Here is a 15,545-nt window from a genome sequence, read left to right as displayed (position 1 = left end):
CTGCCCACCTAGCAGTTTGAAAGCATGTCAAAGTGCAAGTCAATAAAGAGGTACCACTCCAGCGGGAAGGTAAATGGTGTTTCCATGTGCTGCTGTGGTTCGCCAGAAGCGGCTTAGTCATGCTGGCCATATGACCCGGAAGCTGTCTGTGGACAAACGCCGGCTCCCTCAGCCTATAGAGCGAGATGCACGCCACAACCCCAGAGTCATCTGCGACTGGACATAACGGTCAGGAGTGCCTTTTTATGTGTGTTGGAAGCCACCCAGTGGCTGTGGCAGCCCAGTCAGATGTGTGTGTTATAAATATTATTATTATTATTATTATTATTATTATTATTATTATTATTATTGAATAGGACGTCCCTATATTCATCGCAGAAATGTTGGAGGGTATGGAATAATCCAAGGTTGTCCAGCTATGTTTAAGCCATGTGGGAATGACTGAGCTGTAACTAAATCATGGTCTTGAACTATTCCCATTTCTGCCACACTAAAGTACTACAAAACATAGAATGGGGCCTTTTGAAAAACAGATTGCAACACATTACAAATGCATACTTATGCATTATGCCAGCAGTAAGATTTGTGAGATGAAAAAACAACAACAAAAAACTGTGTTCCTTGCATTTTCAAGTTGTTCAATTTCCCCCCTGCCAAGATTCATTTAGGGCCTAGAATGGCACAGAGCACTCAATACTTTCAAAGATTATAGCCCAGGAGCTTATTGGTAGTGAAGTTCTTCTCATGAGCCGGTGTCAGCATAGCAAGTATTGCCGCCATCAGCATACTAACAATGGTGGCAACTGCGAAATAAACAACACTCCGCAGCTAGAGTGACAAGCATTTATTTATTTATTTTTGTGAACTTAATCTGCTGTTACAATAATCCTAAAGAGAACTTTTAATGCATTCAAATACTTGCTTTCACAAAATTTCTTACAAATATGTGCAGTAAGTATCTTTACCACTTTATTTAAGTACTTCCTTGATTTCTATGACAGCTGAAGGATCAAGAAGTGAATTGGAGGAGGGAAAGATCACATTTCTTTTTAACAAAATGTAGTCACATGTTTGAATACCAGTAATTTGCATTTTATAAAGGCTATGGATTGCTTAAAGCACAAAACAATTTTAGGTGCCTAAACTCAAACAAGGTATGAGCTTAATAACAGCAACATACCAATGATAATTTCTCTCTGTTATAGCACCGTAAAATGCCTAAGATGAAAGGCATTCTGCCTGTGCAAAACTTATTGAAGTCAATGACAACTGCAGGATTTGAAGCAAAATTATTCTTTTTTGAAAGCCATTGCAACCAAAATATGCTGAAATCATATATCAACATATACAAAGTACCAAGATTCTTATTACTAGTAATGAAACATTGTTTTTTTTTATCTTCTTTACTAAACCTTCTGCTAAGACCCAACGTTTGCTCAGAAAAAAGGAAAGAAAAATGGAATCAAGTGGATGAGCTCAGCTTCATGAATCTTACAAGAGGTGGGAAAGGTGCCATGATTGGCTCCATACATTCACATACGCATAGACACATGCACACAAGTAAGAGAAGGAATATGGCCTTATTTACCTTCAACGGTGTGAAAAATGCTGTAGAGAATTCAGATATGGGAAAGATCACTTGCTGTTCTCGGATTGGCTGATGTCACTGTCTGCCTCAGCCAGTCATGGGGGCTCTCGCTCTGACAGCAGACCTGTCAGAGCCAGACTTGTCAGGTCTGCTGCCAGAGCTTTAAAACCGGCCATGTTGCAAGCAGGCAGCACAGACCAAATACACCACTTGTATTCATTGGCTCTGCCCAGAGGTAATCAGTCAGTGGCCTTGCTGTGGAATTAATCAGTCTGTGTATTGGGGGCCAGGGAGAAATTGCCCTGCAGACAAAGTGGGCCTGTCTGGGGTTTTTGCCTTCCTCATAGTAACTGTCAAAACTTTCAGTGGGAAAAAGTAGGGGTGGAGGAAGGGGGTGTGGTGGGGACGGGTTGTCCCTAAGGGGGGTGACAAAATGGTGGCCGACACTCACCGTGGGGCCTGCAGCATTCCCGAGCCACGCTTCTCTCCTGGGACTGACGCGGTGGCTTGGGTGCCTGCAGGCTCCGTGCTGCCCCAAACGGTCCACCCGCCACCTACCCCTCAGCTGTAGGGTGGCTGAGTGGGAAGAGGCAGGCAGACTCCTCAGAGGCCCCGCGGAGTGTCCTGCCCCAGCTTGCCCCACCCCATGGGTGTCTGGCCACGCCCCTGGGCACAGGGCACATGCGCTGCCCCAGGCGCCCAATCGGCTTGCTCCACCACTGGGGAAAAGACACTGGGTTTGGGTCCTTAGTCTACTGATGCTTCGTCTCCCGTACCGATAAAGATAAGTCTTTACAGTTCAGTTCTTCCAGCTTACTATTTGCATGTTGCAACAGATACTTTTTGCTTTGCAAAACAACCACCAACACCTACTTCCCACATCACACACATAAAAGCTGGATGCCTACCCTCGTCAACCCTTATTCAATATTGTTCACTTTTGCATTATCCTATAAAAAGCTGTAACTATAATCAGTAGTAAAACAACACAAAGAGTATTAGAGGGCATTGGTTCCCTTCTGAATGTTAACCTACAAATTTCTGGTGCCACTTCAAATGTTTGCAAGTAATAAGTATATCTGACCTCTGCAAGCTTTAATAAGATCATAGCCCAAGAGGTTACTGCTACAGGCACATCAATATGCTACTAATAAATAAAGTATGAGACAAAGCATGTTCACTGGAACCTTAATAGTATATTATCGCCATATACTGCATAATACATAAAGTGCTTTCTATATTTTTTCACTATAATTGATTTACCTATTTATATCCTTCTACAACCTAAGCTATACAGAAAAATCATAAATTGTGAAGATCACTGATACTTACTTGCTTGACATTTGTAAGAATGTCAATAATACTTGGAAATAAACCTCACAGAAATAAATGTGAATATACTTAGGATCTCTGTTTGTTTTTTTTCTGGGGGGACGCAGAGGTACGCAATACGCATACCCCTGAACATTTTGTGAATCTTTGTACTTTTGTCCATTTACTGTATTAATTTCCCCCAATCTGAACTATAAAATTGTGATTTTCTTGAGTCAAAATGAGAGTACCCCTAAATGTTATTTTAGGAAAAAAAGCACTGCTTAGGATTAATATGCGAAAACCATAAGAATCAGTTGAATAATAAGCAGCAACAACTTAGTTTTCTTGTAAGCTACCTTGGGCCACTTCCCACAAATGGCATTATTCTCAGGAGTTTTCCCTCAGTTTGTAATAAATAACCCAAGTTCAGAAGCTTCTGCATTCTTCCATGTCCAGCAGATTGGCAAACACTCTGAAAATTAAGTCTGTTTCCATGCTCTAAACAATACCTCAATTGGGACTTTAGCTAACGAGCATAGGTTTTTAGAACTTCAGACTGCCAGACTAGTCCAATGCATCACAGAACTATTTAGGTGTCATGGTGTTAGTGTAGCAAATCCATACAGTGGTACCTTCGGTTATGAACTTAATTCATTCCAGAGGTCCGTTCTTAACCCCAAACCGTTCTTAACATGAGGCGCGCTTTCGCTAATGGGGCCTCCTGCTGCTGCTGCGCCGCCGGTGCGCAACTTCCGCTCGCATCCTGGGGCAAAGTTCGCAACCAGGAGCATCTACTTCCGGGTTAGCGGAGCTCGTTACCCGAAGTGTTCGTAATGAGGACAGTACGTAATCCGAGGTTCCACTGTACTGAGTTTGCATGTACAACACTCCACCATGGCAGATGTGGAATAGCAAACAGATCCCTCCAAAATCACAGAAGCTGGGTTGGGTTCAGCCAGAAGAAGTGTAGTGAGCAAAAGCTCTCTTAACATTTGTGACCCCAGTATTTATCTGCCCTTTTGCTTACAGCTCTATCCCCAAATCCCCAAGAACTGTGGGCATAAGTTACTTGCATATCCTCAATTACTTCCATTTCAGGGGATGTTCCCACACATGAAGTGATGAAGTGTTGCCTCTTCCATCAAGACAAATGGGAAGTCTCTGTGCAAAAGAGATCTCCCTGCGTGCATCAGAGATTCATTGAGCACAGGGACTTGCTCAATGAAGGTAGAGAACTCTACCTGTGAGGAATCCATAATGGCTTCCTTCTCATCCGTTCACTTGCACACTGAACACATAATATGGGAATAAAAGCCTTTTCCAACAAACAAACGATTTACTTTGTATTCACTGACACTAGAAATTCTGTCCTTATCTAAGCCTTTGTTAAAGCTAAAACAATTTTAGAAAAGTTCAAAAAAAAAATTAAAAAGATAAGGCAGCCGAAATGACATGCCAGTTCTGAAATGCTGGAGTAGAGTACAATCACCAGAGTGTTATATAAAGCACTGCTGCTATAGCTTTTGAAAAGGTGGTGATGACATTTAATTCAGCAATACAGTATACATGTTTACAGCATCCTAAAGTACAAAAAATAATAATGCAGCCACTTCCTTCCCGCCTGACAAACATGTATCAAGTGTGTGTGTGTGTGTGTGTGTGTGTACACTTTAAAACTATACACTTTAAAATGTAACAACTGATTAATGAATTTAAATTATTTGTTTTCTATTAGAGCTGACATTGTAATCATGACACCTATTCCAAGCTATTATACATTTGAGCTCCTAAAATCAATCTTTTCCCAATAAAAAGATCACTCCAATAAACAAGTCATTCCTTGCCACCTTCTCCCCCCAATTTTGTTTTGTTAAGTATGTCAGCAACAAGGCTGCGTGGGTAAGATCTGGGCTTCAGAAGGACTTTAAAAACAAAACAGCCCCTGAGAGCTTTGGAAAAATTCCTTTAATTGCCAGCAGAAAGCCTGGTGATAAGTCTAAAGCCAAAACTGTGCTCAGCACTAGTGTTTTTTGTGTGTCTGTTTTTGTGTTTTTTGTTACCTCAACGATGCCACCATTTGCTAAACTCCTACGGCAGTGCTGTGTGCCAACATCAAAACAAGTCTAACATCCTACACACAGCAGCTGTCTATTCACCCACATCTTTTCTCCCCTTGGTTTGATTTAAGGATGTGGCCTGTACTTTGATGCAAAACATATTTTTTAACAAGGAGGAAGTGCTGCAGAAATGTCACCCATTCTGTAGGGTCAGTTGTAACGAAACTCAGCAGGATTTGAGGAGACAGCAGGGATGTATGCAGTCTTGTTTGAGGATATTTACTGTCACAGTTGTTACAAATCCACAAGGTTTGCCCTACTGAATCTCTCTACAGGTGTCACGTGAATAAAATCGCCTTTTCTCTTACCTCCATTCTACCCCAACCTTTTATCAACACAATTAAAGCTATTGAAAGCAATTTTTTTAAAAAAAACAACGGACAGTGAAAAATCGCCACCTAAGATCTATGTGGGGTGGCCAAAAACACTGGGCCACCTGAGGCAGGCCACCAAATGCTGCCACTCTGCCATGCCATCTCCTCATTCCTTCCTCATCATGCACCAAACCACTGGACTAATTCTTCACATTTGCTGCAACTTCCAGTTTTTGGTGCTGTGGCAGTAGTGGCAGTGCAGCCCAGTTTTGCAAGGTCCTTGGGCAGCATTTATGCCCGCAATGTTTCATTCAGAGGAAGGGCAGGCCCTAACTCATGATGCAGTAGGGTCCTTCCTCAGAGTGAGGCACTGAGATGACAGGGCAAAATAACCCTGCAGAGACCCAGGAATGCTGTTGCCACTTTGCAGCAAGGGGAGAAGATACAGTTTAAAGTTTAACAGGCAACAGTACTTTTTTTTTTGCTTCTGTGTTTCCAGGCTGCTTGCTGGCACAGACAGGCAGAACCTGCCTACCTTTTCCTCTTTGGAATTGGGTGAAGAACCGATGCAGGAGAGCAGGCAGGCTGTGGGGTCTGTGGGTGGGTTTGCAGGCAGCCCAGAAGCAGACGAGAAGGGGATGTGTGATTTAGCATCCTTCCCAATCTGCAACCAGAGACAGGGACTTTGCCTTGCTTCATAGAATGGCTGGACAATGCATTCATGAGAAACTTGGTAATTGGAAGAATTCAACCATGGTTTTGTTTTGTTTTTAAAATGTCATTTTCAGTATGCCTAATCAAAATCTAGTTTAGACTCTTCAGACAAACCTAGCTTGCTGACTAGTTATACCACTGACTCTTGTAAATGCCACACTTAGAATGCAACGTTTTCTTGGGATACTCAGATGCAACACATATCTAATGCTATTTATCAGAATCTCTTCTACAGTGTCAAACAAAGAGGTGTGCACATGTGCAAAGGGTACTCTTTAATTTATATCCATAATTTTGCAAAAAAGCTTAAGGCAACGTGATCCTTTGCAGCCAGCATTACAAGACAACCTAGAATGTTTGAACGGGGATGATTCCTTCCCCACTCCCAGTGTTTCTTAAATATGCTCTGAATTGCTAACCCATTTCTAAATTGAGCTGAAGGGATCTTGCCTCCTAATCTGTTGCTAACCTCATGGATAGCAGAGATGAACAAACTGTGATTTGCAGATGCTCAAGCAGACCAGGTAACCCAGATCAATTATGAGTTTTGATGAGGATGAATCACTATAAGAAAAAAGTCATGGGAGGGTCAAAAATAAGTTAGAGCCCATACTACAGAAGGAAGTGTGTGGTTTAAGGAGGAGCTGTTTTTGCTTTGATCTTTTGTTTGATTCTGGCACACAGTTCCTGAAAGTGTTTTAAAAGGGAGGCTACTTTGTAAGCACCAGCAGCATTTGAGATAACAAAAGGACTAATGCTGCTAATGGAAAGGATTAAAGTCTGAATAGAGGCAGAGTTTCCTCTCTTTCTCAAAATGTTTAACAGATCATGGCACAAGTTTTTCAACCCAGTGTGCACTTCATTTTGCAAGACTTAATTCAGGTTCAGATTAGGTGATCACTGCAGTGGAAAACATAAATCAGGTTGGACACTGGATAAGGGACTGAGCTCAAGGGCAACAGTTTCTTCTAGCTTCCTTTCAAAATACAAATCCTAATGTTTCGTGCACAGAGTGTGGTGCTATTGCTAGGTGAAGAGAACACATACTGTGATATAGCATGAAGAGAGGCAATATTGCAAGCGTGCCTAAACTAAAGTCAGCAATGGAGGCTGCCAAGACTGTCTACAGCTAAACATGATCAGAGCAAGGTAGAAGAGGAATCCATTTTATATGAATTTATACATGGAATCTGGTGGTTCTGATCCAATCACGCTTCGGTTGCATTGGGCTGCCTCTTGGATCAAGCATCCACCTATGTCAGAGCCACCTGCGCATTGCCTTTTTAAAAAAGGGGGGGGGAAGCCTATGCAAGACTATACCAAAAAATCCATGTATTATAAATATATTAAGTATAGAAGAGTCAATCCACATGTGACACTATATTTCTGCAGCATTGTTTTAGAAGAACTAATCCATCGCCATATCATCATATGCAGTGTGTGTGTGTGTTTATGTGCTGATTACTTTAGTGGGGCCTGCCTGGTGTTTTTACATGAGTAGAATATGTGCTTTTATTTAAAATGCATCTCTAGGTTATTTGTGGGGCATAGGAATTCATTAATTATTATTTTTTCAAAATATAGTCCGCCCCCCCAAAGGTCTGAGGAATAGTGGACCGGCCCCCTGCTGAAAAAGTTTGCTAACCCCTGAATAATATTGCATAAAGCATGTGCAAATTGCTCATATTTTTAGCAGAACTTTTTTTTTTAAAAAAAAAAAAAACCTCGCTATTCATCAAGGTGCAAGATAATAATTAGAAAACATCAGTGCGTAAAAGTTCAACATCAAGAGTTTCAGAAAATTCTTTCTCTACAAACAAACAGCATCAATATTTTGCTAATTACAGAAGCCAGAAGAAAGGCTTAAATGACGCCCACCTCTTTGTGGTTTCTAACAAAAAAGCCATTTTCCCAAGCTGTAATCTATGTGGCAGGGTGCAGTATAGAGATATCTATTCTACAGACACTGTTCTGTTCCCATGGAAGTTATATGGGGGTAGCCGATGGTGTCACAGAAGAACACCATGTTTTAAAATACTGGAGCAAGTGAAAAAGTGTACAAAAGTCAGTCCCCTGGGTGGTGTACAACATTAAAAACAGATTACAGAACATCAATAATAATAAAAAAACATAATAAAAAGCATGCTGACAGACACGCTAATAAAAACAGTCATCATAATAAAAGTCTATTTCCCCACACTTTAACGGGCTATTTACTAGCCACAGGCCTGGGTAAAGAGGAATGTTTTTGCCTGGTGTCTCAATACATGTAGTGATGGCACCAGGCAAGCCTCTCTTGGGAGAGCATTCCATAATTGGGAGCCGCCACAAAAAAGGCATGTTCTCTTATGGCCACCCTCCGAACCTCTCTGGGATGGGAGACATAGAGAAGCACTTCAAGTCACAAGTGCAGGGTCTGGGTCAGTTCATGCACAACTATACTCTGTAAAGGAGGACACATGGCTATCCTAGGGCTGAGTGTGTGTTGCAGAGTATATGAAAAGGGATATTGCTTATGTTTAGCATATGCTGGGACAAGACCTTTCTCAAATGCAGCAAGATGAATTTGGGAGTGACCAGTAGTGGACAGTGTGGTGGGGACAGAGGTGCTTACCTGACCTACCAGCAGGATTGCTGCCGCTGCGCTCTCTCTCTCTCTCTCTCTCTCTCTCTCTCTCTCTCTCTCTGTGTGTGTGTGTACAAAAGTGCCCCACCCCAATCTGCTACTAGGAACAACACAGGAGTTTTGTCCCAGTGTCCAGGTCTTTATCTGACCTGTGCCTTGGTGGGTTAGCTCAGAAAAGTGCAGTTTTCTAGAGCACTAAAAAAAACAAAAAAACAAAAACAAAACACCCCTTGAGGCATTTCAGAAAGCTCTACCCACGCACTCGCTTGGATGAAAAGCAGAGAAACAATCATTTTCATCCAATTTTCTTAACTGCTTGACACAAGGTTTGATTGGAGGGGGAGTTGCTGTGATCTATATGATCTCTCTCTCTCTCTCCAGACTCTCTGTCCAGTTGGGGGGTAGCATCTAGAGTGTTTCTTCCTGGCACTGGGTAATTGTGACAGATTAGAGATTCTAATCTAAAAAGCACTCTCCCTGCCTGCCTGAGCTGACAGAGTTGGTCTCAGAGGCGGTGTAGAGGACTCTCAGACAGTGGTGGAGCTTCATGCTCTGGCACCGGGGGTGGAGAGCAGGCAGGGCTGGGGCGCATCCCGGGGGCGTGACGCGCATTCTTGGGGCATGGCGCCCTGCGCGGGCGGGGACAGCAGCGATGCAACCCCACCGGGATTGTGCTGTCGGGGGTGGTGCGCTCCCCCCGCCCCCCTCTTCTTCCGCCAGTGCTCTCAGGTTGCTGGTGTTGAGGGCTTTCAATGGCTGTACCAAGGCAACCACCTCGCAAAAAGGCTGTTTCTCAATGTTACCTGATTTTATTTTATTTTTAATCAGAATATAGCCAAGGCAAATGAACCGTACATTCAAATCAATATTCCACTGAAGGTAAATAATGCAGTGAAAATGAACTACACCCACATTTGTATCTTACTGTACATCTAAACATGAATGTTTTTTCCTCTGCACTGCATTGCTTTCAGTAAGATGTGGTTCCTCTGTGTGACATCTCAATGGTAGGAACATATGTATGTGTATCCCAATGTAAAGAAGCACCGGGGCCTAATTTCCTTAGTAATGGGGATAATGGCAACATGCCATACAGAAGCAGATGGGGAAACAAAGTCTTTTGTGTGTGTGGAATATACAAATGAATGCAAGTGTCTGGCAGGGGCTGCAGACAGTTTTACTCTTCCCAACATGCCAAGTTTTGCAACAAAAAACATTTTGAAAAATGAGCTAAAGCAGATACTCATCAACTAGCAAGGAAGCAGAAATTGGATATAATTCCTCCAGTGAAGAAACCCTCTGGGAAATTAGCTAATAGTGTAGAAGATATAAAAATGATTATTTTGTTTTTCAGCCACTTATATCAAACTGAGAGACCTCAGGATGTGACACATTATTATTGTGTTTTTTTTAAAAAACGAACTGCAGATCCCCAAAGTTTAGATTTAAGATAATTGAAGAACTAAATGCTGCAATTTCCCACAGGAATTCATAAATCAGATTAAGAATCTTCAGAATAAAAGACACCTGATTTTGATCATTCCGCAGCTGAATTCTACCAAAATTATGCATAAGTATCGGGCACTTATTTAGGTGAATTTGTTTAATTACCACATTGACAACAGATGTTCTGGAACTCACCATGAACACCTCACTCTTTCTCTTTAGAATGGCAATGGCACCCACCTGAAAGGTGGTGGAACTGAGTTGCAGTGAGTTCCCCTCACCCCCCCCCCCCCAGAAAAAGCCCTGTCACAGGCTGACATTTCTGGAATTTCACAAGGGATGAGATTTTATCCTATAGACAACACACACTGAATGAGTTAGAATAAAACTAACATCCAGTAGAAAGAAATACACATAGGCCTATGTCTTCTAAATAATAGGGTCTTCTAATAAAAGTGCAATATGATAGGAGTTGTTACTGTTCTTTTATATATTGAAGCCTAGAAGGATGATTTAAAAATAATAGGGTTTCCTCCATAGACCATTGCACCAAGGCACACCACGAACTCCAGAGGTTTAGGTAAACCTCCACTGCAAATAGATGGTTTGTGGAAAATAGTCTATGTCTTTAAAGACGAGGCACTTGAGACAGACCCTCAAATGGTGTTTCCCCTCCTTAGCAGCGAAAAAGTGGGTCAGGAAAGATCTACATCAGGATTAGGGGGTGGGGAAGAAAGGTCAACATCTGCATAGCTGCCCAGGTAGACCCTGCCACCTTAGACGGTTGTCTCACCTTGCCTCATAGATTGCCCAGTCCTGGGGCTAGGTTTTTTTTTTTTTACTATTTCTATTATTATTTGGAGGAGAACACCCAATATTTTCAAAACTGAACAATTTCTAGAAAAAGCCTTCTTTCATACACTTCTCCATGCCAAAGCAAACACAAACTTCAACCAGGAAATGTAGACAAAAAACCATTACAAAACTTCAGAATCAAATGCCTCACTACTGCAGAGCAATAAACACCAACATTATCATGCCCAAACATTTTCTGAAACAAACAAGCTGTTTTCTAAACCAAATAGGCAAAACAAAACTGCGCTATGAATGACCACAGGTTTTGCTCTCTACTAAGTTTGGAATAATTCCATTGTTTTCAGCTGTAGTGTTCTTGTGCAAATGATTTTAACTCTTTTACCCCCCCCCCCCCCCCCGGGGAAAGAAATTTATGGAAATCTGAACTCAGAATAGAAACTGCACATCATAGTAGTAATGGTTGTTTCTTTAAAAAAAAAAGTCTGAATTACTCCCCACTTCCACTGGAAAAGCACATTAATCAGTGCCTAGAAAACACACCAACTTTTGAATGCATATTCGGGAGCCTATGCATATCCATCAAGTTCTCAAGAATTCAGAAAACACCATGTACAATAAACGAAATCCATATAAAGAAAATGCTGAAATAAACATGCAAGGGTTTGAATAAACACCAATCTAGTCCACTCACTGAAAACATATTTTAAACATGTTATTCCAATATATTGTAGTATAGATATGACCAAAACAGGTAACTTCTATAAACAAAATATAATCCTTCAAATTTCCTTTGGGATCCAGATCAATCACAGGGAAAACAGGCTCACCAACCACTCTATACATCCTCAAAACATTTTTTTTCCCTCTCAAATTTCTTCAATAGATCATTAAAAAATAGTTATTGAACCCTACCTTCATATATCACCTTGAATCCTTGGGCACTCACAGCGAAGTCTGTAGTGAAGCAGAGAGTCATAATTGATCCTGTGCTCACTATGGAGGATGGCAGCTGAAATCCAGAAAGCCTGCAAGATGCAAGGGACAAAAAGAAATCACAGTATTTGTTATTAATTGTAACAACAACAACACCCCCAAAGAGCATAATTTAAATGTTTATATTGGCAGCCTCTTCTTCGATGAATATCTGAAGACTTGAAAAAGCATCTGGAGGTACTCCATTGATATTTCTAAATATTTTGAAAAAAAATTAATAGCACACTTCTAGACTAGTTCACATCTGAGTGGGGGGGGGGCAGGAACACCCTTCATCCTGACTATAATTAAAGAGGACTTAAGCTCTGCTCTGCTCTCTTCCCAGCAGGCAGGTATACGTGTGTGTATGCGTGTAAACTAATGTTGGCCTGAGTGTACTACAGGTTTGGATACTAAGCTATGAAATGATTTGGGAGATGTAGCCAACATCTCTCCCCAAACAATTAATCATGGTTTGTTGGTTTGTTTTTACTTTTTCACAACTGCTCATAGCCACTGTTATTTGGTTTGCTGGCTGTGCTGCTGTTTGGATAGTGTTTTGGCATTTTCATTCCTTCTTGAGTGAACCCCGGCAGTCGAAGCTCCTCCTTCTCAAAGTTTCGCTGTCAAGTGTTTAGCTTTGTGCCAAAGCTCCTTTGAGCACATGAAACCCATTACTCTGAAAGCAGCACTTCTTGCATTTGTCATGTGCACTGAATATGACCGGCATGCCACAAAAGAGTGATAAAAATGTTGAGTTGAGAGAAGGGTATGATTTTCAAACATTGCTGGCAAACTGTGAGACTAGTGCACACCTGTGTAAAGAAAAGTTGTATGACAAGTAGCCTTAAACTTAAAGCAAGGATCCCCAAACTTTGCCTTCCAGATGTTTTGGGACTACAACTCCCATCATCCCTAGCTAGGGCCAGTGGTCAGGCATGATGGGAATTGTAGTCCCAAAACATCTGGAGGGTCAAGTTTGGGGATGCCTGCCTTAAAGAGTAGGGTTAAGTCAGATCTATACACTATAGCATTATCATAGTAAGCTTCCATTACCAAAAAACCATAGGAGCCAACGACTAAGGGCCAAAGTCCTGGCTCCTACAAATTTGATGTGCATTGCCATTCAAATGGTTTGTGTGTGTCATGTCTTGTGATTGAATTATGCAGGTTGGGTCTTACATGAGTCCACCCAGATATTAAAATTCAACTCGGCACCCCTGCCATAGTCTGAATCCTTTTGTCTTCTTTGTTGTGATATCAGGTCTTTAATGACCAGATGTTTTGTTTGTGCTCAAAGGCACATCCCAACGGACCTCAAAGTTCATTATCAGCAACATTGACTACAAGTTCTCAAAGCAGTCTAGTATTTTTCTATCCATGTAACTTGATTATTTTTGAAGAGACAGCAGCTGGTTAATATTGAGAGGGGGATAATTTTTTAAATCTCTGTTGACTTGATATATTTCATACACACACATGCTACACTAAATTTCAGGATGTATTTATGCAGTGCCATGGTGACTATATCTTGATGTTATATTGTTTTAGTGAATATTTCCACCTCTAGGATGACGTCTACCATTGAGACCTGTATTATTGACAAACGACAGCAAATATGTCTACTTCATCTGATTCCAAGGAATATTGAAGTTGTTTTGACACAAACTACTTTTTTCTGAAGTGTGTGCTTGAAGGGTAGCTCCTGTCCGCTACCTTTTGAAAGGGGGCAGTAATTTTTTAAAAAAAATGGTAGCCAATGAAAATGAAACAAACGTTGAATTAAACAAATAATCTACAAAATGTATCCAGTTTCAATGAAAGCAAAGCAAAAACAGCATTGAGTATCTAAAATAATGGGATTAATGTACCAAAAAAACCTGTTGCACACCTCCATTCTGAAAGCATTTTGCATCCCATTCAGTTGTATTTCTTCTGGAAAACTCCTTTTATAGGTACTCTTTATAGAACAGTGTCTTGCTTCTAAATCTAACACCAATTATCAGTTACAGGTAGGTAGCCGTGTTGGTCTGCCATAGTCAAAACAAAAAAAAGCAATAAAAAAATAAAAAAATCCTTCCAGTAGCACCTTAGAGACCAACTAAGTTTGTTCTTGGTATGAGCTTTTGTGTGCATGCACACTTCTTATCGGTTTACTTTCCATATTTGGGTACACATAGCCAAGACCGAAGTATGTATGTATCATGTAATATATGCCCTTCCGTACTCTCATCACTTAATTCTTTAAGATGTAAGTACAGGCCATAACCCTTCTCAGTTTCCAAATGTGATTATGAAACTATAAAGCAGTGGTCTAATGAAGCGATCCTGTCAAAATAAAGCAATGGAAGAAATGAGCATGTGGTCTCTTTAAAGAAATGAGAAATAAAAACCATCAGACTAGCTATATTGTGCTTAATGTTTTTTGTTTTTTTTACCCATTATCCAGGAGAATGCAAACTCCAGCTTTAGCCTTTCACCTCTATCTTATTTTTTAAAGTAAACTTTGTTTTTTAAAGTGAATAAACTTTTGTTGGCAACGAAGTTATTTTATTTGGAGTGTGATAGTTCAAATAGGAAGAAAGATACCGTCATATATATTCTGGAGAAAATATATTTTCTTGGAAAGACTCCTCTGTCATATTAACATCCATAATCATTCAATTATTTAACCTTATTAGAAAGGTGAATTTATTCATAAGGCAGGGAACATTAATTCCATCTTCCATTGTGCTAGAAGACATTTTATTCAAACCTTAATTTAAATTGTCACCCAATATTGTCAGGTCACCTAGCATAACTGAAGGATTGCATTTTGAAAATATCTAAAATTCTGCATAGTATTTTAGTTATCTCTGCCTTAGGAGCACAGATATATCTTTCTCAAAAGTGGGTAGTATTACAGTTACAGTTACTGTACTCACATTCAAAAGCTCTCAATTTCAATTAAAACATTTGTAGATGCTGGTTTAGCTTCTCAAAACTCCTCTCAGATTAGATCAGAAAGTTCCTCCAGAAAAAAATATATGCAAGAACTCAGGTAATTTTTCAAATGTCTTATTAGTTCATATGGGGGCAAATGGGAGATACTGCTGGAGCAAATCAAAGGGAAGCAGTCAAAAAATAATAATTTACTCACACCTTTGGAACAAATAAAAAAATGTTTAATCAGTATTTAAAACATTTTCATTTGTGACCTAATGGCCAAATAAAGACTCGGGCACAAGGGCTGGGTTGAAGTAGGTTAAACTTAAAGTGTAAACCAAGGGTGGCCAACTCCCAAGAGACTGCGATCTACTCACAGAGTTAAAAAATGGCAGTGATCTACCCCCTTTTTGGGGTTCAGGTCAAAGTTTTTGAGCTTTTGTTTTTAGGAAGGAGGTAAAATGTTGAGCTTCTTTTAGGGGAACCACAGTTGTTCAGCTTCTTTGGGGGGAGCCGATGATCTAGAATCATAGAATCATAGAACCATAGAGTTGGAAGAGACCACAAGGGCCATCCAGTCCAACCCCCTGCCAAGCAGGAAACACCATCAAAGCATTACTGACAGATGGCTGTCAAGCCTCCGCTTAAAGACCTCCAAAGAAGGAGACTCCACCACACTCCTTGGCAGCAAATTCCACTGTTGAATAGCTCTT

General features: G+C 40.7%; 1 protein-coding gene across 1 annotated transcript in view; it reads right to left on the bottom strand.

Moving 5' to 3' along the window:
- Nucleotides 1–15,545, bottom strand: part of CSMD1 (CUB and Sushi multiple domains 1) — a 930,570-nt gene that overhangs the window by 624,505 nt on the left and 290,520 nt on the right. Inside the window, exon 3 of the mRNA XM_033142996.1 lies at nt 11,848–11,960. Coding sequence (XP_032998887.1) covers nt 11,848–11,960 — 113 coding nt within the window. The remainder of the gene's footprint in view (nt 1–11,847; nt 11,961–15,545) is intronic.

Source organism: Lacerta agilis, chromosome 3, assembly GCF_009819535.1.
Source record: "Lacerta agilis isolate rLacAgi1 chromosome 3, rLacAgi1.pri, whole genome shotgun sequence".
Classification (NCBI taxonomy): domain Eukaryota; kingdom Metazoa; phylum Chordata; class Lepidosauria; order Squamata; family Lacertidae; genus Lacerta; species Lacerta agilis.
This window is presented reverse-complemented; position numbering and strand designations above follow the sequence as displayed.